Source organism: Patagioenas fasciata, chromosome 2, assembly GCF_037038585.1.
Source record: "Patagioenas fasciata isolate bPatFas1 chromosome 2, bPatFas1.hap1, whole genome shotgun sequence".
NCBI lineage: Eukaryota > Metazoa > Chordata > Aves > Columbiformes > Columbidae > Patagioenas > Patagioenas fasciata.
In genome coordinates this window covers 66,261,864-66,288,667 of record NC_092521.1, presented here as the reverse complement: position 1 = coordinate 66,288,667, position 26,804 = coordinate 66,261,864, and the positions used below count along the sequence as shown (strand labels likewise).

Below are 26,804 nucleotides of genomic sequence, written 5' to 3'. Positions count from 1 at the left end.
GGCTCTTGTTCTGCTGAACTCAGATGTTTGCTGCATACCAGGGAAGCATGTGAGCATCTCCAAAAGAGGCTCCAATTATGTTTTCTAATTGAAAGTGTTAGACTTTCTTAACATTGAGTTTTCTGAGATCACATTCACATCTCAGAAATATTTTTATTGGTGCTTTTGTTAGGAATGACCCTGAAGCTTGGTATTTGAGTTGCAAAATATCTATCTTGTCACTTAATTTCTTCTTTTTTATTTTTTTTTTTAAATGAAAATATTTTCCTGGTATCTTGCTGCAAAGTTTCCTCTCCATTGTGCCAGTTTAACTGATATTGAAAAAAGGCAAATGTTTAAAAAATTAATTATGACACCACAAAATTTGATCAGGGATTAAAAATATGAATTGCCTCAGGTAACTTAAAGAACAGAGAGATCAGCTAAATTGCATCTAGGAGTAAATCAATCAAGCTACATGTTCAGCTGGGGAATAATTGTTTGCAGGTCCCTTTGGTTGCATGCAAAGCAAACCAACCCAACATTAAATACTGGGTAACATACTAATAGTTGTGAGTTCTGTATAGACCTCAGCTATATCTCAAAGCCATTTTAAAGTCCTTTCCTTTGTTTACTCTGAAGTTTATTGTTTTGTAAATTTTTGTGTGATTTTAAAGCTACTTAACTGAATTTAGCCTATACCCTATTCGTTGAATGCAGAGACTGTGGTGCTGTGGAAATTTTGATCTATTTGTATATAGAAGATGTTTGCTGTTAGTTTCCATGGTGAAGATGCAGGTTATTTTATAGAGGTCAAAGGGCCACAATTACTATTCTAGGAAAGATTTGGTGCTCAGTTTTCATCCTAATGTTTCAGACGTGTGTATGTTCGTGTCAAGCTTGTCCTCACGCAGAAATAAGGTGAAAGTTTATGAGAAGAAACATCCTTTAGTGGGTATTTCCTAACAGTGCAGTAGACAAAATTAAGATTTTCCTCTGCATTAGGTCTGTTTTCCATAACACAGCTGTTAAATCCCAAGGAACACAGAAAGGGCCGGTTCCCCACTTTGAGGCAACCCCACACCAGTGAGGGACTGGAGAGAACCTGGTCCAGGGCACTTTTAGCACACATGCCAGCTGTTCCTGGGATGCAGGAAAGGCTGTGGCAAAGGGAACAAAGGTCTCTGTAGAAGTGGTTCAGAAAACATGTGGATAAGTGGTAAGTGTTATGGATCAGAAATATTAAGCATACATTTCCTTAAAAAACCTTAGTAGTTGTATCTGAGCCACAGAGCTCATAAATTTCTGTAGCTGTAACAGAAAATAGCGGAAGGAAGGAAGGAAGGAAGGAAGGAAGGAAGGAAGGAAGGAAGGAAGGAAGGAAGGAAGGAAGGAAGGAAGGAAGGAAGGAAGGAAGGAAGGAAGGAAGGAAGGAAGGAAGGAAGGAAGGAAGGAAGGAAGGAAGGAAGGAAGGAAGGAAGGAAGGAAGGAAGGAAGGAAGGAAGGAAGGAAAATCTTGTAACTACCTTGCCAATTATTTATTTTCAGATATGTTTTTTTATATTTAGGCATTTGGGGTTTTTAAGAGCTGGGCATTTTAGATTTCTGTATTTGCATGGTGCATCAGTGAGTAAATGTCAGCTGTTAAAAACGTTCAGGCAAGTAAAAATACAGCTGAGCACCTAGAATATTGTTTTTCTTGTGCAACTTATTATTTAGTATGTATTTAAACGTAAGCATACAGTATTGTATTTCTGACTGAAATAAATCTGTTGATTATTTCCACAGGAAAGTGAATGAGGCACTTTATGTATATCTTGGTAATCATATTATCTGCCTTATGCATTCAGGGCATTTTAGATAAGCATTTTGATGAAAGCATAAACTTGTTCATGGCTCATCCAATGATGAGTGCTGGGAGAGTGTATTAGAAAGAACTCCATAAAAATTATAAAATAAAGATGGAAGAATGTAACTATTGCCCATTTCAAATGCCGAACTACGCATTTCTCCACTGTAAATCAGGGAACACGTAACATGTAACCAAATGTTAAAAAACTTACAGAATATTCTTTCTGTGCTTCTAAATACACATATTTAAATATATCGGGGCAGAATAGCTGAATTTCGTATTTTATTTCTGAAAAATATTTTCAATGAGGTATTCAAACTATTGACACTGGTATTTCTCTTAGGCTCTGATTAAGTGAAATGCTTAAGAGAACACTGAATATTAAGCATGTGTATTCCAAATGCACTGGTAAAGGGCTATATTGAATCAAGTCTTAAAAGAGTAAGTTTGTTATTTTGCAGGATAGGTTGTATCTAAGTTAAAGAAACACATATAGTTAACATTTGGTAACCTTTGTGAAACTGTTTTACAATATCACAAATACTAGCAGAATAAACTTGTTATACAAAATGTGAGCATTATACAATTTTTAATGTGCATCTCAGTGAAATTAAAGGCATGTCAGACTTAGGTTTTTCAGTAAATGCATGCCATAGCCCTTGGGGCTTGTCGTGGCTGAAAATCTAGTTTGTGACATGCTTTTCACTTCTCTGAATGACATGCAAGGCAGTTCTGCTACCCAAACTACAATGCTAGCAGAGATTTACCATGCTAGCTTTTGGAGACTGCGTGTATTTTGTGATTTTAATTTATAAATAGGAATATCAAATGGAGATAAAAAAAATTACAGTAATAACTTCAATGTTAGCTTGGTTTTATTCTTTGACATCTGCAAATGCTTTTTAAAATACAGAAATCACAAACTCCTCTCAGTCAGCAACAAAACACAGCTGTATGTGATGCAGCCAAATACAATACAGCAACCTTATTTTCTCTTGTGTCTTTCATACCAACCATATCTCAGACTGCTTTCCACAACACTCAGTAATGCCAGGCAGCACACAGGAGATAGTAGCCAGGGAAGAACCTGGTCCAAACGACCCATGAGTCACTAGAATAATCTCATTCAGCAGTGACTGTCCTACAGGAAGGGGAATAATTGAAAAAATTCTGAAACATAGCAATTCCCTCATGCTTTAATGAGATTTTAGGAAGGGGAAAAAAAAGGGATGGTTATCTTTCTCTGCCAAAGTAAAATTATTTTCCACATTTTTGTAAAAAGAATGAACTCATCATGGGAAGTATTTAACCTCTGTTACATTCACAAGATTCTTTCAGTTAGAACAATGAGAAAAGTTACTTGCCATAACCACAACCTTTTAGGTAAATGCAACTTTAAGTTCATGTCCCTTTAACCTTTGTTAGCTGGCAGCTAAAATAAGGCAACAGTTTACATTAATAATTCAGACTATGCTATCTGTTTGACTAAAACACTGATTGTAGCTAATCAGATGCACGTGGTTTGGTTCACAGGGCTACAATGCAGATACTTGGTGCACAGCTTTGAAGCCCTGCACCCACAATTCGCTCTTCACCACCGTCTCTCTTCCACTCCGAGATGGCACTGTCTTTTGCTCATATTTCTATACTTGCAACAGAATCCTCTTGGTCATGACTAAAGCTTGAAATCTATAATGACACATTTCTCTCTCCCAGCCTTCTTTGTGCTGGATATCTAACCTGCTTCTCCTGCTATAGTCCTTCTTTAATTACCGTTGCAGTACCTAAATGAAAAAAACATTTTCTTCGCTGGTTGCCTCCTTCAAATATTTGTGGCAATATCTCTTTTTACTTGTTATTCAACCATTCTGTATAGATGCAAAGATCTTAATCCTCCCCAGGAAATTAATCCCTATGTGCTTAATTTGGTTTAAATTCCTCTACCAATGCACACGATAAGAAGTGATGTGGCAGTGAGCAGACCATTGATTTGAATGCCGTGTTCTGAGAGGGGAAATAGTACTTGACATGCACAATGCTGGCAAAAGCTGCTTTTGTGTTGCGGCTTTCTGAATTTCCCTTCATTGATTCATGTCTCTCTGCAGTCGCAGTGTTTGTAAGTGATAGGAGTTCTCTTGATGTGAGTTATTGCAAATTTTACTCCAGGCAGACATGGGCACTTCCGCTTCTCCTCCTCACCACTTTTCTTCATTGCCTCTAGATTGTACGTTATTTTGTTTAGATCTACCTTATTTTATTGTAAACATTGAGTCCTTTGCTGTCCAGATTCCCAAAGCCTGGATGTTTTGTTAGTTTAATCTTGCAATTAACTGCAGGAGGGCAGTACTGACAGGGGTGGGATCCTGCCTGGCTTTCCTCTGCGATCTCTTTGCCGAAAGGACAAGGATGCCTTTACCCACAGAGTATTGTCCAGTTTGTCTCTCTCTAGTGTTAATAAAGGCAACACAAAGCCACTGAGTGAAACTGATATTTGCTATATAGTACTTCTAAAATACGCAGTAGTTAGCATGCATTTCTACTCACTGACTGCAGATATTTAACTTTAAAAATACTAAATATTTCTTCAAAACTTAGATGTGTCAAAATTCTCCCCAAATCTAATGAAAATGCTGTTGTTGACATTTTTATGTTCTATTTGTATCGGTCTGGGTGAAGGGAAAACCACTTTAAAAAACTCTCCGAACCCGAAAATAGATTATCAAGAGTTATCGTGAACTAATGGGTGAAACAGGGAAGCTTGTTCCTATTAGTTATGTAGGAAAGCTGTGTATTGTGTGCTACTTTGTGGAAGTTGTTGGCAAATATTGTTTTTACAATCTATTTAAGAAACAAAACCTCACCTGATTTCACTGTAGAGGAAAGGTTAAGTATAAGTTTAAAGATGATGTAACTTGCAAACCAGCGGTTTTTCAGAGGCTATATATCCCCACACTGCTAAAAAAGGTGACAATAAGAGAAAATAAAGCCTGCTTAGAAACCAGATGGTACTGTTTGCTTCAGCAGAAGGGTTCATAATTCTCTTCAGATTAGCCATCCAGGATATGAAGCAAGAAAAAGATGATTCATCTTCAAGAAAAGTGTCTCATGTTCTTGTTTCAGGCCTGCTTTTCATCTTTCCCCCCATTTTGCCTTACTGTTTCCTTTTCACTTTTGTGAAATCAGGAAACTCACTGTGCTGGACGGCAAATGGAGCACTGATGGGAACCGAGGGTACAAATACCTTCTCCCTTGCCTCTCAAAAGGTTGTTTCTCAGTGTAGAAGTAGAGTAACCCAACAGCAGTGGTCTTGGGCTGGAGTACGTGAATCGTGTTGCTATGAATTGGACACCAACTTTGCCTGAGGTGATATTCTGTGATAGGCTCTGATAATTTACCTGTATAGTGAGATGGCTTGTTTCCAAAGGTCAGACACAAGGATCAGCGCTAAGTGTTACAGGTGTAGTCAGCAGCCAGCAAAAATTTGAATGCATATTCTTAGAACAACTGTCTGCGTGATCTTTCTTTCTAATACATGGTATTTCATGCAGTGTGTCTGCAAGAAAATATTTGTCTTGCATTTGTTGCACATTAAAGTGAGCAGCCAGATTTGACAAAACTTGAAAAGTTTTGCTGGATCTGATGCTTGTTGAAGTTCTGCACTGGTTATGGGTGAAATGGGAAGAGAAGCAGAGAACTAACCCAAGACTTTAGCTCTGTTGAATGTATGTCTACTGTTTATTTCAAACCTTGAGCTACAGGTTTTTTGTTAGGCTGATTTTCTGTTTACATCATTGGGTAAAAGGGATAAGTAATAGGAAAAAGGCAAAATGCCCAAAGAATCGTGAAGCGCTTACTACGACAGCACACTTAGGACATTACAGGGTGGGCTAGAGTTGTGGAACTGTAACGTCTCCCCAGTTAGCACCATTACGATTTACATTAACTTTGATTGACTGAATACAGGGACCAAACAATCGTGATTAAACTTAATGGAAAAAAGTACGATTTTATTATAACTAATGTCTATTTGCAATAAGATAATCAGGAGAAAGAGGTTTCTAGCATTTGAAGTACAGAAACTTGTAAAATAAAACTCCAATAGGAGATTGTGGGTTTGAAACATACTTGCTTTTCCTTCCATGGATTCCTTTAGATAAAATTGGAACTAAAAATGGTTCATCTCAAGCTATAATTGGAGCTATTCTTTTAGGAAACTGTTTCTGACAAGAAGAACATTCTAAAAGAAAATTCTGTAACACTAAAATAGCATAATAGTTTTTATCATTTTTATGTGCTGGACTACTAGACTATCATAACATGGAATTTAAAATTATTTCATTAAATGTAAACAATCAAAATGGAGAATACTTTCTCTGCCATTTCCCTATTCCTAACCTGCAAGTAATATTTAGTATATTTGTGATGTGTGACATATTGATTTTTATAAACATTTTAACTTATATGTTTTAAAAATGGCAATATTTTATAACCACCTGACCATCATTTTCACCCAGGAGGAAATAAGGAGTTATCATAGTGCTCTATTGCATATGTAAATTGTATAAATTAGGCACTGTTGAATAAAGACAGCAACCGGCTTCTACTGTAACTTCAGTGGGAATATGTGGCCCCACATAAAAAGCATTTTGTTTGTGCAGAGAGGTTGCAGTGGCCGATGGTAGTCCACAAACAAAAGAAAAAGCCTCATCCTTCTCACTGAGAGCAGTTAACAAGAAAATTTCTCTTGCTTACATGTATTCTAGAATATTTAGCCCATTATTTTCCATGGGAATAGTTCCATAAATAAAATCTCAGTGGAATTAATAGTGAGAATGAATCTAAAAGAGGTTCAGAGACTTAGAAAACCTCCAAATTGTGGTCTGTACTTATAAGTAGTGCATGTTCTGGGTTAAAAATAGTAATCACTTGGACACATTTTGACATAAGAGAAAAGACAAATGCTGTCTTGAGACAGAAATTTGTATTAATTAAACTTCATTCATGTCAGTAGAAGACTTTAGATATTTTCTATGATACCATTGATCTAATAAGGATTAGAATGACTGGAGACATGATTTTTCACCCCAGATATTGCCTCTAAATAGGGTAGTTATAGTCCTTTCGGTGTTATTTATGGAAAAGTTTGCAACTAGGACCAACTTTATCACTAGATCCACTACTCCTTACTTGCATATCACTGTATAGGGAGCAAAATAAAGTTCAGTCTTTACAGTGTAAGACTCTGAACATTTTGTCTCTCTTCGAGAGTATGAACATACCTTGGCAAGAATATGAATATTGTGTCTTCATCTTTAGGACAGACTGTCCACCCTGGGAGATAAATCAGAGAGCAGTGGAAATTGTTCCTGGCTTCAAGCCACAGAAATTATTTTCAGCGTTTAGTAAGTAAAATTCCTTCTCCTGAATACATTTACCGGAAAAAGTCACATCCTCATCAGCAAATGTCTCACCTCTTCTATTCCTGTACAGTAACCCAGCCACATTGCAGAGGGAATGCTTCTGATGAGAAAAAAGGAAGAGGCTGATAAATAAAGCCCTCTCTGTCTCCGGGGGTTACCACTGCACATTATCTGATGGCTAGTAATGGAAGAGAAAAAAACAGGATTGAAAACAAGTGCTGCATAAATTCCTCTAATCTAACTTGGTCAGTAACATAGCCCAACAGTACCACCTGGTACCCAGACCTGCACTGAAGCTTCTTAATGATTTCCTATGACTTCCTGTCCAGAAGATAAATTTTGTTCTGTTACCATGAGACACAGCAACACATCCCTTCCAGGACAGTTGACTTGGTTTAATGACTTCAGAAAAGCAGTCTGATAGAAGAGATATCTCCCTTATATAGTTAATCTAAGCTTTTGAAAACAAGATAATTTAGATGCTAATGAGATTTCCATTATTGCAATGATTGCTTTCTTGTCCATTAATTACATAAACTTTGATCAGTCAGCATTAGTACTGTGCATAAAAAAGCTTTACAAATGTTTAATAAGTGGGTTCATGTTATTAGTGTTTTTAAAGATAGTTGTTACTACAAATTGAGATTCCTTTTCCAGCTTAGAATATGAAGATAAAATATGATCTAATTTGAGAAGCAATTGTTTGTGTTAGTTGTTTTGCGATTATTAATTCCTTTTATGAGTGATAGAAAGAGAGTAGAATCTCCTTTTAAGTGCTATATCCTCGTTCTAGCTGGAATTCAACATTGTCAGATCACTGCAATATAGTCAAAAACATCTTAAATATTCATTGGATGCCAGCGGCAGAGAAGGAAATACTTTCTTATTCTAATACCACTTCCATTTGAGACAGATGAAATAAAAGGCTTCTCATTAGCTATTTTGGGACATTTAATACACTATAGAAATGCCATACACTTGGCCAATTAGCATAGATGATTGATGACAAGTATTAAAAAAATAGAAGTAACTGATTTTTAAGGGCAGATGTGAATACAAGGTTTGCTGCTATTGTACAGAACAGTGCAGTTTGTTAAAGTATTAAAAAGAAATTTAGTCCCATTCAATTCAGTGTGAGTGTGTTGACCGAGATAAGGAAAAGGTTACGATATTACTGATAGCCAGAGAAAATAATGGAGTCTGTCATTTGTCTTCCTTCAGGCTGTTTAGATATTATTGCTGTCTTTCTTCATGTACTCCCCTCTAAGAAGTCAAGTGCCTGATGCCGGAATGCTTTAATTACAGAAGTGCCAGCGTGAGTTTCAACAAATTGCACTTATTTAGAACTTGTAGTGTTGAATCTTTTCTAGGAAAATGAAGAATGCTGCATCTTTAAATGACAATTTGTTTCACAGTGAGTTCTTTTTCAAGTATAATGCTTTCTGGACCTTGATGGTCTAATCTCTCAAACAGGGCTGAAGAAAGCAACCAAACTGGTGAGATAATGGTTTCTATACTGGCATTGAACCAGGGGGCTTTTGAGTATGAGGCAACCTCCTTTCCCTGGGAACAGGAAAATGGGAAAAGCAAAGGATGGGCCCCTGGACTTGTCTTCAAAGGTCATATCCTAAAATCAGTTCAGCATCCTTCACAGAACAGAGTGTCAGGACTTAGTTCAGCACGAGCTGAAGCACCACCAGCACTGGTCCCAGTGGATTTGCACTGCTGTTGCCTTGCTGGGTTGCTAGAGCATCCTGCTGGGGCTCTGACAGTAGCAACTCAGCACAGCTCAGTATGATAACAGGGCTGTGGCACTGGGGTCCTGCTGTTAAAACGTTAATTAGGGAGAAAGGAAACCTCACCTTGTATTCAAATGAGCACAGTCCTTTCCGAATAGAAGTTAGGGAAATTAGTGTACATTTGTATATGTTATTCTCTAGAGAGTGCAATTAGGAGTCAATCAAAAATGATCTGTTCTTTTAAGAGATATTCTGCAACAATCAGCCCTCTGATATACACACTTTTTTTTTTTTAATTTAAATATCTGAATATTTTCAATATTTAAAAAATATAGAAAATTTGGTTTACATGTTCAAAAGAAAACATTTCATATTCTTCTTTCAAGTAAAATTTTTTTAACATCTGAAAGTTGATTTAAAGCCATTTTTCCATGTGAGAAAATTCTGTGGTTTTTTTTCCTGTTTTCCAGCATTTTTTCTACCTCTTTAAATTTTTTTTTTTCCCCTTTTTTATGCAACTAAGTGTAAGTGTGTAATATACCAATTTCAAAGTCTCTGAAGTATGAAATAACTCATGTGTGTTATTCTGCCAGATTAGCAGAGGACAACCTTGTCACTCAGTGAGCAAGTAACAAGACACAAATTCTCACTACACATCTTAATTAGTAATGCCCGTATTTAGGCATCAATTAAACTACATGTTAGTAAAATGTACTATATCAAACCTAAGACTAGAGGTTCAGGGTCTCTGTTCTTTGAACTGTGCCCAAAACACAATGAGCTCTACCTCATGGGCAGGTCTGTCTGAGCTCATGGAAAATGTAGCAGAGTGTTTCTGTCTGGTTTTCATGTAGTTAATTGATGCAGGGTCATAAGAAAAATGAGTGAAAAAGGCAACTAAAATAAAGCTGTAGGAGAGGTGACCCCAGGCTGGACTGAGAGAACATCAATGTTGTCTTGGACTTATATTATTGAATATGTTCATTTTTTCCTCACACTAAAATTAGGAATGTTATTTATGCAACTCATTGATGACATGTGTTTGAAAGGGCATTTAAAATACCATGTAGGAAGAATCAAAGAATCTTGGTGGTTCCAGTAAGAGACACTGGAGGAAGTAAAAGCATACCAGAAGCATTAAAAGAGAATTTACATGTCCAAGGTTCAGACAGCAGAGAATACCTAGTATGCTGAGAGGAGAACTCTGTGTTCTCTACATAAATATTAGCCAAAAACACAGGGGGGGAAGATGTTTAGTCCAAATCATACTGTGAGCCTAATAGTGTATGGCCAAAAATAAGAGGAACCTAATAGATAGAGGAAAACAAAATGACCAGGAGATTCAGGTTCAGAAGCCATCTTCTGATGGGAATGATGGAAGTGAAAAACTTCACATGCTCGGTTTTTTAACTCCAAGAAAGGGGTTAGATATGAATAAAGCCCATTGCAAATGCATTGATGGGAAGTAATTCCCTTCCAGTTCCGAATTTTCTGACTCTGATTCTGCATGAGCTTCTCTTGAATTTTATTTCATCCAGGAGAAGTTTAATTGTGTCTGAGATGAGAAAAGGGGATTCACTAGACCAAGCTTGGTAGTCTGGGAATCTGACTGTACTTCCAGATTCAAACTGATCGTGTTTTCCTGTGTGGATTTACAAGTTCACTCTCCCAGGTGCATCTGAATTAGTCAGCACATGATGTAGATACCATGTTGGGTATGAAAATGTTGGGAAGAAAAAAGAGAGAGAAATGTCTACCCCTGAGCTATTTCATGTCATTAATTGGACTTTGCACACTGCCTTGAGTAAGAAGAAAAGCAAAAAGAGAGCTCATTTTACTAATATTAATAACTTGCATTTCTTCTCATTTCTGCAAATTAGCTAGTGTGACTTAAGGGCTGACAGTGAAATATTATCTGTTGCCTTGTTTTCATTTCCATCTTCATGTCTGTAGGGAATTTCAAATAGTTTACAAAGAATATTTTTCTTTAAAAAATGCACCATTTCTCTGTTAAGTGAGTGTGCACTCTAGATATGTCTCAAATTTTTAGTATGACACTGATTTGAAATTCATTTTAGGTAGAGAATGTGTTTGAAACAACAAAGTATTTCACAAATGTTTTTTTTAAAAGCATCCACCACAGTGGGAAGATGTTTAAATATCAGTAAGCCTTAACATTACTGTTCTGAAAATGTAGGAAAAGTGATCCCAAAGTAACAGCCTTACTCTAAGCATTGCTTTATAGAGTCTGAAGAGAGCTATACCTTTGAGAGTTCTGATATATGCCAGCTGGATGCTGTTTTGCTGTGTAGGTTCTAAAGATGTGTGACACTGATCAATCACAGCTCAGAAACCAAACTGAGTGTCTTTCAATATCTTTGGACCTGACTGTTTTCTGAAGAACGTGGACACTGCTGTCTTTCCTCTGTAGAACTGCTGCAAGGATGTAAATAGGGAATCTTTAAAGTTTTAAAACTATGCCAGTTATACCTCACTGATTCTCTGCTTGTTGTTGGCACAGTTTAGAACAACCTGAAGGATTAAGATAGACAATGAAAAGGGCTGAATTTGATTTTCTGACTAGTATATTGGTTAGACCTCCATACTGGCACTGCCAGGCCTGTTCAGATCTCTGTGCCCAGCAACGCTACAGCTCTTCTCTGCAGCTTTCAATCAAAATTTGATGCTGATGAAAGCATCACCTGGAGGGATGCAGCTACTTCATTATCATCAAACATAACTGTCTTCAGGAGTGCTTTCTGACATGGAAAGCAATATAGACAAAATCTGAAATTTTCAAGAAAAGTAATTCTAAGGGTCCTAGGATTAGAGATAATTTAGCCTAGGCTTTTTGGCTTTGCAGAAATAGCCACCGAAAACATCACAGTAGTTCTGACAGTTGTCAAGTAAAGCCAAAACTACAACTAGGCTAAAATAAAAGGCTATTTGAAGCTTGCTGTGAATTTAGACGAACGAATATTATTGTTATTTTGTTATGACATGGGAAACTGGCCGATTTCAGTGACTGTCACTGGGAAATATATATTAGAAAGTGAATGTCCTGGACAGTTCCTATGTGCCTTGAGCTACCTTAATGGATTTGCCAAAGAAAGATTTAAAATCTTCTTGTCATTAGAAACATTTCATGAATATTGAATAAAAGGGTTTTAGAACGTGTGTAAGAGCTCCTACTGAGTAAAGAAGGAAAATCAGTGTTTGTGTTTTACTCATGGATGGCTGTTCACTCAAAAAACCAGTCTTTTAGCTGATTCCAAATACTCCGTCCTGACCAGTGTCAGCTCACACTTCTACTCACACCAGTCCACCAGAGAATAGGCTGAGGGTGCACAAGAATCTGGAAGGGCGCACAGATGGGACAGCTGACCCCAGCTGACTATACTCTGACGTCATGCCCAGTATATAAAGCTGGGGAGCTGGGGGAAGAAGGAAGGCAGTGAAGCTTGGAGTAAGGGCATTTGTCTTCCCAAACAACCATTAGATGTGATGGAGCCTAGCTTTCCTGGAGATGGCCAAGCACCTACCTGCCTATGGGAAGTAGTGAATTCATCCCTTGTTCTGCTTTGCTTGTGCATGTGGCTTTTGCTTTACCTATTAAACTACCTTTGTTTTAACCCATGAGTTTTTCACTTTTACTCTTCTGATTCTCTCCCCCATCCCACTGTGGGGGAGTGAGCGAGTGACCATGTGGTGTGTAGTTGCCGTGGGGTTAAACTACAACAGTCCTCTGCTTTGGACACAGAGACCTTGTTAATAACGTGGGCTATCTGCTCATTAGAAAGAATATAGTAAACAAAGCAATCTCCTGCATCCAGCCAATGTGACAGAGCCTGAGCAAAAAGAAGTGTGTGGAGAAGAAGTAGTGGCTCATACAGTCTTTCAGGTCATCATCAGAGCGAATGAAATGCAGCCTGTGCGGTTGTGCTCTCTGCTGGGATTAATGTAGTTTAAAGAAAATGGAAGAAATTACTTCATATCATCTGAAATTCCACTGTTGAAGAGAAAGAACTGCTGCTTAATACAGTGTCCTTAGAAGGCTTTATGCCATCTATTCTGAGTCATTCTTACAAACGTGATAGGAAAAAAAAAAAAACACAAAACAAAAAAACAAACAAACAAAAAACAACAACAACAACAACAAAAAAACAAACATGGTGGTGGAATCTCATAGGCTGTTGTGCTGTTTCTACAGGCACAAAGAGCTAGAAACTGAAATCATCAGGGACTCATCCTCAAAAGAACAATTCTGAACATCACCTCAGCAGTTCATGTTTATGTTTTTATACACACTGAAAAGGTCTTGAGTTCCTAGTCCCAGTGCTTCAGCCTATTTCCTCTTCTCTTGCCACCCTGAAAGACAGGTTGTTTACATCATGTTTTTACACATATCTGGAAGAGACTGAGTCAAGAGTAAAGGGTTTATTTTGCTTATGCTTCAGAGGCCAACCATAGATGAGGAAACTGGCTAAATATTGGTAGTCAGCACCCAATTACGTATATCACCAGACTTGAAAGCATTTGTTGCAAACAATTGCAGTGCCTGTCATGTTGTTCCTACAGTATTCAGAAAAACTTGCAAAAAAGCTTGTCCAATGTATGTATTTCATTTTAATTTCTTTCTTGTCATGCTTTTAAACTTAAGACCACTAATGATGAACATGTTTTAGGCAGCCAACAAAGAGCTTACATGGGCACTGGAGGGAATGGCTCACCTAGCAGAAAAACCCTTCCATTAGATACAAATGATATGGCAAGAAAGAATGGCAAAAAAGAGCACCTAACTGCTCTGCCTGGTACAAATCATAAGTCTGGTGAATGCGTAAAAGCACATTAATGACTGACAAACATGAAGGTTTCATCTCTCTTCACCTGCAATGGCCAGCAAGTGCAACACTGTTTGATTCATGATTTCCTGGCTAGTATCCTTTTTTCCATACCGTCACCTGCTTATGAATTGCTGGTGCCTTGTCAGGAACATTATTCCCCTAGACTTGCTTTTGTGTGTAGAACAGAGCAGTCAGATGTTCACTAATCATATTTTTGCTTGCTTTGCTGAAAAAAGATGCTATGATTGCAGTGTCTTGTTTCAGCATAGCTGTGCAAAATTGTGTATATGCATCTAAATGCTAATCTAATGGAACAGCATAATCTGGGTTTATCTCATGTCATTGTGCTGTCAACAGCATGCTTTTCTGCAAAGACAACTGCTGACAGAGGATGCTGCTGAGATGGAGGGAAGAAATTTCATTGAAAGAAATTCTGTCCATTCTCCATCTGATTCCTGCACTTCCCTGAAAAAAAAGAGATGAAGTTCTGCCCAATGTATGGTAAAGTTCAGAGAGCAAAATGCCTGAAATAGAGGCACCCTGCTACATAGAAAGAGCAGCTGTATTTCAGTTATGGATAGCATTCCTCTGGAAATAAATATGAGAAATTAAAAAGGGAATTAGAGAGTAGAGATAGGCAAAAAAGAAAAATCCCCTCTCCTACGAAGAAGAGACTGACTGGACTGAAACTTTATTTGGAAGGGACTTAGTTGACAGTATCTGCAAGAAGGGCTGAAAGGAGGATCTGGGGAACTAGAGGCTTGTCAGTCTCACCTGAATTCAGGGGAGGGTTATGGAGCAGATCCTCCTGAGTGTTGTCACAGCTCATACAGGACAACCAGGTGATCAGGCCCAGCCAGCATGGGTTTATGAAGGGCAATACAACTCTGTCATTCCTGTCATGTTATTAAGAGACACACTGTGTAGCCTTTTGTTTGAGGAAACTTGTTTTTGAAAAATGCTTGTAGTTCAAGATGTTTCACACTAAAGGAACTAGGGAGTTTGTATATATTTTTTTTAATTTCTAGAAACTATTACTTATTCTGTAGGCCTTTAAGGGAAATGTGTCCCAAAGACACAAAGACACATGAAGAGCGCCATTGGCTAATGCCAGAGGCTACTTGTATCAGCTGTCATTAACAGAAATCTTTTTTTGGCAAATATGAGGCACGAAACCTATCTTTTTTATTAAAATTGTTGGATAATTTTGCCCAGAACAGTTTTTCACTTAAAAAAAAAAAAAAATTAAAAGTGACTTTCGTATGTCTCTTTCCTGTGTTCTGTATTTCCAAATAGTCATAGCTAGAACACAAGTATTCGTTTAGATGAGAATGGTGGTATTGCTTCATTCAGAAAATGTTAGCCAATACCAGACTTTTAGTTATGTTTCATAACTGTGCTGCTGCTGCTGCTCTCCAGGCACCACTGTTGAGTTACCCAAATCTTTTAGAAAATGTCATAAGAGACAAAACAGGAAGGGGGAAAAAATCCCTTTAGATCATAAAATATTTCAAATTTACATCTTGAAATTTTGACAGAAACATCTTTTCTGAAAATAGTTTCAAGGCTTGAAAAGCAGCAGCCACTTTATCTGCTTTGATCAAATGTTCTATAAACATTTTTCTCCACAGTGGTCTAAGGATATAAAATAGTGAATTCAGGACCATTTTTGGTTTTATGGAGCATTTTAATTTTCAGCACCCTCTGCCTTCTGCTCACCTCTCATTGTCCCAGAGGTCACAAATGCCTCTTCATCCCACAGGGGGTGACAGCTTTATTGCTGTCTCCTGAGTATCCTCTCTTGCTCTGTGCTCACATCTCCAGTGCTCAGCTCTTTGTCTTCAGCTAATTGAGTGACGTAACTGGGTTGAAAGAGTTGTGCACAAGCTACCCTCAGCGGGAAGTTTGCTGTTTTGTTTCAGAAGTGAGGTTAGATTTGCAGAGCTAAAAGCAAATTATTAGTTATTCCCAACTATATGATTAGATAGATTAAACGGCATTCCCTTTCTCTATAGTCACTGCTGTCTTAGACGTGATGGAGGGTGGAAGAGGTGGGGAGTCACAGCTTGTAGTTCTTCACTGCCTAGGAGCTGCAGAGCTAAGACCCAAAGAATGCCAGTTTGCTGTTTTGTGTGTGTCAGGGAAGACATGTGTGTAGCTAAGGAGTCCTGTTGGAGTAAATGGAGTGTGTGTAACACTGGAGTAGTGGGATGTGTGGATTGCATGATAACACAGAAAGGCTTCTGCTGGGAGCTGAGACTAACAGAGGGTGTCTCGCTCCCTCCATCCTAGCTCTTTCTGCTGGCACTTGAGCTCTTCCAGAACTCCTTAGTGCTGGCTCTGGGGCTGGCACTGCAAAGCAATTCAGAAACAACATCTCTCCTGCTTGCCAAACTGATACAAAATAAATTTAAAAAAAAAAAAAAAAAAAAAAAAAAATCACTGAATACCTTTTGCTGGTTTAATAGGCCACTACAGCTCACACGGGGGCCTGATGAATGCTGACCTACCACCAGGTAGGTGTAGGACTGGGCAGCTAGGAGCAACTTGGGAGAGTAATACCTGCCCTTTGGGTGTTTGCAAGCTCTTAGGTTTGCTGTTCTGTGATGCTTCAATCTCCTTGGCTCCTACTTTTATTGGATTTAGTCCAATAACGACATTACAGGGTCAGAAGTACACCTTGATTTCAGTAGATGTCATAGAACTTAAAGGGACAGTTTAAATTGCATAATTATTATTTGAAAATAGTGTACCATGTTTTGAATTAAAATATAACTTCAATTGCTTTAGTTATCCCACTGCTTTTAAGATATTTCTGCATGCATTTAATTAAATTGTTTGCTTTATATTAAATACCTAACTCAAGAACCCCTAAAATTACAGAGTTAATTTCTTTTTGAAAAAAATGCTAACAGCCACTTTTGGAACTGGTTGGACTGTGTAGACTCAGATATTTCAGGGAAAGCCACTGGGGATAAACACTGTTATTCAGGGAGATGACCTGCCTATAGGGAAGAGTAGCCCAGATTCCTGGACAGTGAAGTGGAACTGAGACAGAAATGTGTTGACCCATTGGAAAATGCTTGGGAGCATGAATCCTCTGGCATCTAATTGTCTTGCATCCAGCTACAGTGTATGTCCCATCATACTCATAGTTCCTCCTCCAATGAAGGGATATTTCTGTTATTATTTTAGCTTAAATATATAACTATGATGCTTTAAATCAACAGTAAGATACCAAGTATAAGCTGATTATATAATACAAATTTGAGAAAGTAAAAAATTATTTGATGCCACGTGCAGGAAAACTGTTGGAGAAGGAAGCAAGCATTACATAAACCAGAACATTTTTGTAGGTATTGTACTGAAAATCACAGAAATAAGTTCTATGTATTTATTTCTCTGTTTACTATACTTGAGACAATTTGCAGAAAAAAATATGAAGTAAACAAAATGAGGGTCGAAGTGCAGACCTGGTCCAAACTGAGAGAGCAGTTAAGAATCTTCTGAACTCTGGTTGTATTGACTGATGAACAAACCTGTCGAGGGTTAAGATTGCGGGGTGACAATCAAACCCTGGCAGATGTATTGTTAACCTCCTCTCCCCCTTCCACTTCCCCCTTTTGCCCCTCCCTCTCCCCCCTTCCCACGCAGGACAGGCGATCTGGAGGGAAAGAAGGACAGAGAGAAGAGAGTTGGAAAAGTTAAAGATGTTTTACTAATGCTACTAATAAGAATAGAGAAAATAATACAAAATGTGCAAAACCAATCTTGTAAGTCTCAACAACTGCAGAGCCAGCACCCAAAGTCCTGGATTAGACTCTGTAGCCAACCGGAGCTGGATTCAGTCTGTCACTAGGCCTCAGTTCGCAGGGACGACCAGCAAGGTCCTCTCCTAATGTCAGCTATGAGGAAAAAAGGGAAAAAGGGCAAAAGGGGCGAGATCCTTGTGATCTCCCACTTTTATATGAAGTATTCACGTGAGTGGAATGTTATACACCATTGGTCAGTCTCTCGGTCATCAGTTTTCTCGTTGCCCCTCTCGCGAGATGTCCATCCGTGCTTATCAATAAGTTTGCATTCCATTGCTAGGTTTAACCAAAACATGTGTTGGGTTCTCCAGGAAAATGCAGCTAACATGAAGGCTTTAGCTGACAGGCAGATTCACTAAAAGAGAAACTTGTTTTTAACAAAACCAGGACAAAACCTAAAGACGTGAATGGAGAAGTGTGTTGGCTGTGGATTTCAGTGTAAGAGGAATGAAAGAATTCTAACTTTGGCATGGACCTGCGTCCAGAGCTGAGTAATAATAATACTGTCAGTGATAATGCAGTGAAACTTCTAATAAATACTAGTGCTCCATGGCTCAAAAAGACCTTAATGATACGTTCATAATATAGCAAAGATAACTACTTTTTATCCACCAGGAAAAAGTAAAGTATAATAAACAGCTGCTTCCAAGAGCAGACAAGTTAATAACTGCTATAAAGACAGGGGCAGTCCTATGGGTTTGAAATAAGGTTAATGTTGGTTAATATTTTGTGAGTGCAAATGGATGATTGTTGTGGACTTTTTATTCTGGCCACAAATAAAGGACTGATGGCTTAAGAAACATCAGTTCAGGAAAAAAGGTAAGATTCTACATCCGGGATGGTAAACACTGTCTTTTTAGTAATGAGATGAAATGCAGTTATGCTGTATAACAAAGTACCTATGAGTAAGACAAGAATCAGTGTTAGGTTTGTGAAACAGGGCACGTAGAAGGAGACGGTACACAGAAGAGACAGGGAGATGAAGTCCTTATATGTGGCAAGTGTGAGACCAACACTGGTTAAATGTTCGATCCCATTCTGGTTTTCATCATTTTTAAATGACATTAAAGCACTGTAGACTTTTTTTGGGGGGGAAAAAAAAGCACCAAACAATTACAAGAAAAGCAGCTGGACTCAGAGATATATCTTTAAAAAATTAAAAACCAACCAACCAAAACCACAAAGAAAAACCTAAAAAAAACCCACAACATGAGCTTCTACATGTCTATTTTTCGAACCACCTAACTTGCCCTGTGTGACTAGTACTGTTTTCCCTTTATGGGGTGGTTGTACATTTAGGAAAACTGAGTGAAGTTCACTTCTGTATGGCTGTGTTATGAGTTATGCAGCTGCAATAGGTCCCAGATACAGGTTCCTGGGATGTTGTGTGCAGCAGTGGCTGTACAGCCCAGCAGCAACATCTGGGGGTACCATGCTGTGCCAGGTTGAGCTCATTCAGCTTCCCTTCCAGCTGCTGTTCATGTCCCTGTCTATTGAACTCCAAGCCACATAATTTCTGTTTACAAGGATAATTGCTGATGTGAAGGTGCCCGTCCACAGCTCAAAGTTGGGCAGATCAGTTATAGAATTGGTATTTACTCTATCATCATTGTTGTAAATGGTGAAAATTAAAAGACAGTAAGATACCAGTGTGGTTTGTATTGATCTCCATTGGGATGGTGTCTATGTAAAGAAGAGGAAAGCTTTGCTGAGTAACTATTTTTATGTATAGTAAAATATGTGGTTTGGTCTTAGTAATTCACTTCTGTAGTTGATTTAAAGAAGAGAGATCATATTTTGTGTCTCTCAAAGTAAAATAATTATTTGACTAGGAAATATTACTGGATTCTGAGAATCATGTTCTGAAGTACTAACAGTATTGACATTATTTCTATTATTTTTCTTTAAAACAGTGTTCTATTGTTTTTCTTTAAAAGACTACTTTGCATCTGTATATTAACTGATCCTTTTGCTAATAAGTATCTAAACATGCCTATGCAATGTCACCAAAACACAATGGAAGGTAAAAGGTGATTTTGTTTGTTCTTATATTCACATTGATTTCCTAAGACCTAGATTTTATGGTGGATCACACCATAAGCTGCAGCCTGTACTGGCAGATGTGCTAGAGTATGTGGTGAGGCAAAAACAGAGGATGAAGTAGTACTAAGGTTTGCTTTTGTGATGTCAGAGCCTAATGCATGTATTAAGAATATCTATTATTCAAACATCCTCTACTTTAAATAAAGAAAAAACACTGAGCAATTTATGAATCTCAACTCTAAAGAAGGTAACTCTAGCTATATCTTATGGTATGTTACCTTGGTGGCAAAGAAATGACAATGAGCCATAGAACATCCTCAGATTATAACTCACTTCTCATGCCATAAATCAGCACACCATTTCTACAAAACACATTTCTGAAAAACTGATTGACTTATTTCTTACTAGCATTCCTCTAAGTTTACAAAATTAAAAACTATAACATTTTATTGTATATTTATATCACTTTTTTGACTCCAAAGTATTTCTCTTATTTTTCATAAATCATAATCACTGACTCTCATTAGTTTCCTTCCTGTTCCTGTTTTAAGTTAGTATTTGTAAAAGCAAAACAGAGGTATCTCTATTTACACAATTTCTTGGTGTTCGTGAGGAGTGCTCCTTTTTTCCACACTGGCAGAACCAAATAGTGCAGCAGGAACATTATATCAGTGTCTGCTGGGGCTACCTGAAGCCCCAGTAAAAATCTAGGAGTGTTTCCTTACCCAGCACATAAGAATTTTAGAGTCTTGAGGGGTTTAAGGTACTTGAGATGCTGTAGCTACTTGTCACCTCTGATTATGAAACAGCGTGTTCCCGAGGAGCAAAGACCAAAGTGGTAACTGTAGCTGCGGTTGCGATTTTGATGCCTGGGTAATAAATATGTTCTGTCATCGTCATGGGTTGCACTTTCAGATTTCTGCTTTGCGACTTCTAGCTGATATGGCTTTTTGTTGATTTTACCTTTGAAATAGACATGGCATAAATAGCCAATTTCAGTTTCTTGAAATGGTGGGGTTCTTTTTCCTCTTCGTGTGTGTAACATACAGACACTCTGTAGTTTGTTAGCAACACCCCAACGATGTCTGAACTCATTAAATAGTATTTAGAAATTTTTATTCCCGTCAATAACCCATTTGACTTTTTAGCATTTTCCAGAAAGCTTTAATGAAAGTAAAATACTGTGATTTAATAATTTTGTAGATAACAAAGATATTTTCGTGAGTTGCTCCATAATTCATTGCTATCATCCATATCTTTACTTACCTACTACTTAGATCAGTGTAAGCCATAGATCTTAACAAAGGGAAGCTGATACAAATGAATGCTTCTAAATCTATAACTCTGTTCTATAGTTTTTTATCCAATTTTTTACATTTATTCAGAGCATTCAGACCTGATTTATGTGTTGTTGGTAGTTTCAGAACATCTAAATGAGACTGTATGTAGTTACCTACGGTCAGCAGATGCATATGGTTTATGTCTGTACTACTGAATGATAAAAATGGTAATTTTACAAGAAGCAATAATAATATTGCAAACCAGTTGCATTTGGAATATAGAAAATTTTGTGAGCTGGTATATTATACTTTTAATGATAGATGACAATCATAGGTGACTGTCATCATAGATGATAGCAGTAATTCTTGCTGTATGTTTATCTATAAATAGCACTCTAGTCGACTACAACTTAGTCCTATTATCTTATAATAAAAGAAGAGACAGAGTTAAAGTAAAAGGCAGTAAATTTAGAATCAAATGAAAAAAACACAGTGAAAAATTTATCCATAGAAATCTCTGACAGAGGTCACAAACCCAGGAATTTAGTAAGGTCAAGACTGGATTGACCATAGACATATATATATGTGAACCAAGTGATACTTGCATAGCATCTTTACGGCTCTCTTCTTTAATATTTTCTACTATTTTTCACTGACACCAAGTAGCCAAGCATATTATAATAATCTTCAAACAAATGAAGGGATAGTAAATACTGCTTCTGCAAACTAAAGGAGATTGAGATGAAGGCTGCTAAGGTGCACACAAAGCTCTACCTACTAATGTTTTACATTCTCTCCTGAGGTTGTGTCAGCTGCCACTGGATGAGACTTAGCATGACCATTGTTCATGCCTCTTGATCTCTTTTTGTTGTGGACTGGGGCTTTTGGCTTTTAAGGCTTAGCACAAGGTAGCTTATACTTGTTGAAGGGTGTCTTTATCTACTTATCAAGGCGAAATGGTGTCTTATGCCTTGCAGGGGCTGTGGGGTGAGTGTGCCTTACTGCACATCCATTGTACGGTTCCTTGCAGGGAGCTGACTCAGATGGTTGCCTTCAGTACATCCCCTTAGTGACCAAAAAGGATTATCCAAAAAAGGCACTGTCTTGCACAGAGAAATGTTTTATAGCCTTACATGCTTATTGTTTGGTTTCTCTTATCCCAATGTCTGCTAAAACAAAGATTAATGGAGATAATAATAATAAACCAAACTGGGGACGCAGTAAAAAAGCAATCTATATTGACAGCACTCTACACTCCACTGCAGGTTCAAAATATTAGAATTACATCTTAGCATAAATGAATGAAAACCTCTTCTTTCATACTCAATCATGAAATAGCTGAAGTAAGGAAGAAATTAAATAGGAACTTAAATAAAGTCAGAAAAATGGGATGAAAGATGGGAGTAATTTGCTAGGAATATGTAAGGAGGTTTCAGCATTACGTGACCATTATTTTGAAGAGCAATAACATGTAGCACAAGAAAGAATAGTATTGACTTAAAGGCATTTCATTTAAAAGGAATTCTAGGACATGGATGTTGATGTAGTACAAAACCAAGCCACAAAAACTGCAGATATCCATAATCATTCATATAAGATAATAGAGCCATTTGGAGAACCATATGATGAATGAAATGGAGAACAATTTTTTTGTGTTGTCTTTGATAGCTCTTACATATCCTTGATAAAAAGTCACACAGTTAAAGTCAGTTGTTTGCATGTCTCTCTTCATCTGAGATTCAGTAGGCACCTTCATTTCCATCCATGAAAAGTGGGTGATAATACTGGTCAAGTTTCTAAGGCCATTTGAAATCTGTGGAAGAAAGCTTTATGGAGATATTACTGAGTTATTTTAAACTTTAATTTTAAAGCTTTCTTGGGTAATTTTAATAGTGATTGGAAGCTAATTGCAGTGCTAATGAAGTTATATTATGAGAGATTTATAAAACCTTTAAGGTATTTATTTATTTCATTTAGGGTCAAGTTGTTTTCAGAAATGGAGAGAGGATGGGAACCATCAAATTTACGCAATTCCAAGGTAGGTTGCAAACAATTTAATTTTCATTATAATTCTGTATGTAGTTTCAAACTTGTATATCGGCTGCATTTGTTTCAGGATGTTTTAAATATACAGTGATTTTGAAAGGGAACTGCTTGCAAGATGCATCAAGGTACTAAAAAAGTTTTGTTACCTATTGAAAATATTGTGTTTTGAACCCTGAGCGCTCTGAGATATTCCTAGATATTTCCAAGAATTTTTCTAGAAGAAAACGCACACACTTGTAGAAACTACTACTGATCTGTAACACCCAAGAGCTGCTGGAAAAACTATACGGGTCAGCCAAGCATCCACTTCTTAGTACAGTTGTTTCTGCAAACTGAATCTGAAGAGGAACTTAAAGAGGATTTTTGCTGTTAAGCTCTTTCAAGTTAGCGTTTGTGCTCTCTGAAGACTCACTGTTGACATTCTGCAACTGCTTGCTAGAAGCTGCTTCAGGAATTGGTCCCTCAGCGTGCAGAGGACACAAACTGCTGACCCAATCCCTTAGAGGCAAGACACCCCACCGTGTGACTCCCCCAGCCCGAACTGCTCCTGCAGGGAATGATATTGGCAGCAGAGACCACGAATGCAGCCACAGGGACTTGTCAAGGGTCATTTGCAGCTGGGATGAGGCACTTGCTTGGGAGAGTTTTCTGCAGAAATGGTGATTCATAAAAGACGTGTTACAGTTGCTTCTACAGTTTATAGAATGCGATTCATGTTTTTTGTTCCTAGGCTGAGATAAAACTGCAGACAATTGCATTTGGATGGTCTCGTGAGAGTAGTAGTGAGAAAGCTGGCAAATCCTTTTCAGACAATGCATGAGAAAGAGGCTTGCACTCCCTTTATCTTCTGGAGATCACTTTCAACATAATCCTGCTGACCATGTTACAAAGGCTCATCCTTTAAACAGAAATTGTCTGCTGTGTGGACATTATTATTAATGAACAGCAATACACTTGAGGGGATCTGTTACTCATTCTAATTTACTGAAGCAATCTTCGGGATTGCTCTTGCCTTCACAACTCTTAAGTGTTGCTATTAACTCCTGTTCCTTGAAGCATTTCTACCCACTAAAACTCTGCAGACATTATCTCATGATAATATAATTTAGAAATTCTTGCTCGACACTAATAATAAATACTGATTGCTTCCTCTTCTTCCTTTCCCTTCTCCCCTGCCTGCCCCATTTTTTCATGGTAGCAATGTTTACAGCCGCTCGAAAGAACCATGAGAAAATATCATAAGGGGATTTTGCAAGAGGTGTTTATTCCTCAGAAGTCTGAAGGAGCCCTTACTCATTATGCCTAAGACAGCTGTATGGACCGTTCTTGAGCATCTGAGTGAGGAGGATTCCCTCTATGCATTGAGGATATGATTGGGGATCATGGGGAGGTGCAACTTGTGTCTTCTGAACTGATCTGGAGGAGCAATAGAAGTCCAGGATAGCTGATTTTATACAGGTTTCTATTTGCAACAATTCAAATTGGGTTTCTTTACAGTGTTTTCAGTTTCACATCAGATGCTATTTAACACCAATGGTTTTATCGTCAGTTTCAGTGCTGCTTGGTCAATAAGAAGATAAGGAAACAGTTGCCAATTTTATAATTCCTTGCAATGAAAAATTACTATTTTAGAACTGATTCAGACACATGCTTCGAATTTTGCTAATCAGTTAAAGGTTTCCAGTTGACCTACCACAAAAAATAACCCAGGCATTCTATGGAGAAATGCAGGAGAAGGGCTGGATTATCTCTCATGCAAGCAATAGTCTACCAACACATCTGAAGCCTGGTTTAAGTTTTGCTTAATTTCTTACTAATTTTGGAAGTATGTACAAAAATGTATGAGAAATTGAAACAAAGAAGAGTTAAACAACATGGGTGAAAGTAATCTTTCTTTTATTTAACTACAAATGGTATTTTAATCATTAAGATGATTTTTTTTTCCATTCTTTTTTCATTGGTATTGTCTTTATACAAGGCTTTTATATTTAATAGTTGTGGTATAATTGTAGAAATCATTAATTTGTTCAAAATAATTCTTTATTATTTAGGAAGCTTTCTGAAGCATTCACATTAACTTTTAATAAATCTTGTACCATTGGGGAAGTTCCTAAAAATGGAAAGGAGTTAATTAAGTCCACTATTTAAAATGGTAAATGGCTTTTCCTTTGTAGTTTTAGCTGTTAGGTGCTATCAAGCTTGAGATAAATATGCAACTCATTCTTTTTGTTTGTTTGTGTGTTTGTTTGTTTTTTATTTACTATATAATACAAATAATGATGATTTCTTGGAAAGAAATACTATATCAAAAACGTCTTGTAAATTATTTTATGTGATTAATTGTGAGTATAGCAGGTATCAAATGTGTTAGTAGTTGTTATCTAAACATCATAATGGGGAATAATCAGTTTTAGTGTTCTATACCTAAGGAGTCATTTCTTCATCTAGAATGGTGTATGATTCTGTTAACAATTTGAGTGAAAATGTACAGTTATCACAAATCAGTGCAGAAAAATAGAAGAGGTGAATAGGTAATCATATATTAGAAGTAGGATTCCTTGGCCAAAACCACTGTTCCTCATTTGCCAGGGTAGAAAAACAGCTGGATAGACTCAGGACCTTCATTTTCTGTTCTTTGCTGGAAACTGTTGTGTTAATGAGACTGTCTGCAAACATTTTGGCTACGGAAAAAGCAGATAGCCATGTCTGCCAGAGGCAAAGGAAAACCAGCCTGTGAGGGTTCAGAGGGTAACTGCACTATGCCTGACACACTGTGATAAAATTTTGAATAGCTGATCTAATTTTGAATCTAGATATAGGTTGTTTGTTTTTTTTTTTTTTCCCAAGCTCATGGTAGTCATGTTGCTCTTTCAGGTTCTGTGCAGCCTGTTGGTTTTGCAAGTGGTCAAACAGATGGTACCAGAGAAAACTGTGACCAAGCTACTCACTGCTTTATAGATCATGAATACCACCCAGGAATGATTTAGTATGCAGCAAGGGATACAAAGCACATGTAACAGCATTTTCTTCCCCTACCTTACTGGCAAATAAAGAGCAGTCTGTCAGTCTAGCTCAAATATCTAAGTGATGTTTGAAGCTGGCATCCTTCTGAGTGAACCTCAATTTTTCCACGGATGCTAATTAAAGGACTATTCTCATTGTCAAACAAGTAGTTGAAGGAGATGGCCAAAATCTTTTGGCTACTAAGAGGTGAAAGATGGTCCTGGCAACTGTTGTGTACCTGTCGGGGAGCAGGGAGGGCAGCAACGAAACAGGTTGTAGATTGCTGTAATACAGGAGGCTGCAAGAAGAGTACACACCTGTCCTTCAAAGTGTTTCACTTTGGCAGATCTTTTTTGATTAATCTGACTGGAGCCTTTAGCCATTTTGTTTTCAGTCATATTCCTATTTCTGTCAGGCATTAGAGAAAACCTAAGAGACTGCTGTGCTGGAATAGGTGAAAAAGGAAAATTGAAGCTGAAATGTGCATAAATCAAGCTGCTTGTAGATAGGAACAAACGTCTGTGGTACTGCATATTGATAAAAATTGAAGAAAGTGGACGGTTGTCTACTATGTCTTTCTGCAAAGAATTTAGGAGTTCCAACTCATTTAACCTGGTAGTATGATACATTTGTTAGTGTTGAAGGCTGATCTGGGCACAAAGCAAGTGGGAGCATGCCTCATCAAGTGTAACAACGCCATTGGTCATCTTAGGAAAGGCCTTACTGAATTTCTGTGGTAAAAGCCTCAAAAATTCTTCTCTGAGTTTAATCAACAGATAGACAAAC

The 26,804-nt window shown here is 37.6% G+C and overlaps 1 protein-coding gene across 2 annotated transcripts in view; it reads left to right on the top strand.

Annotated features, from left to right (window-relative positions):
• Positions 1-26,804, top strand: part of GABBR2 (gamma-aminobutyric acid type B receptor subunit 2) — a 490,383-nt gene that overhangs the window by 258,829 nt on the left and 204,750 nt on the right. For both annotated transcript variants that reach the window (XM_071804339.1, XM_065832356.2), the window contains one exon: positions 22,947-23,007. In XM_071804339.1, the coding sequence (XP_071660440.1) occupies positions 22,947-23,007 (61 nt within the window). The remainder of the gene's footprint in view (positions 1-22,946; positions 23,008-26,804) is intronic.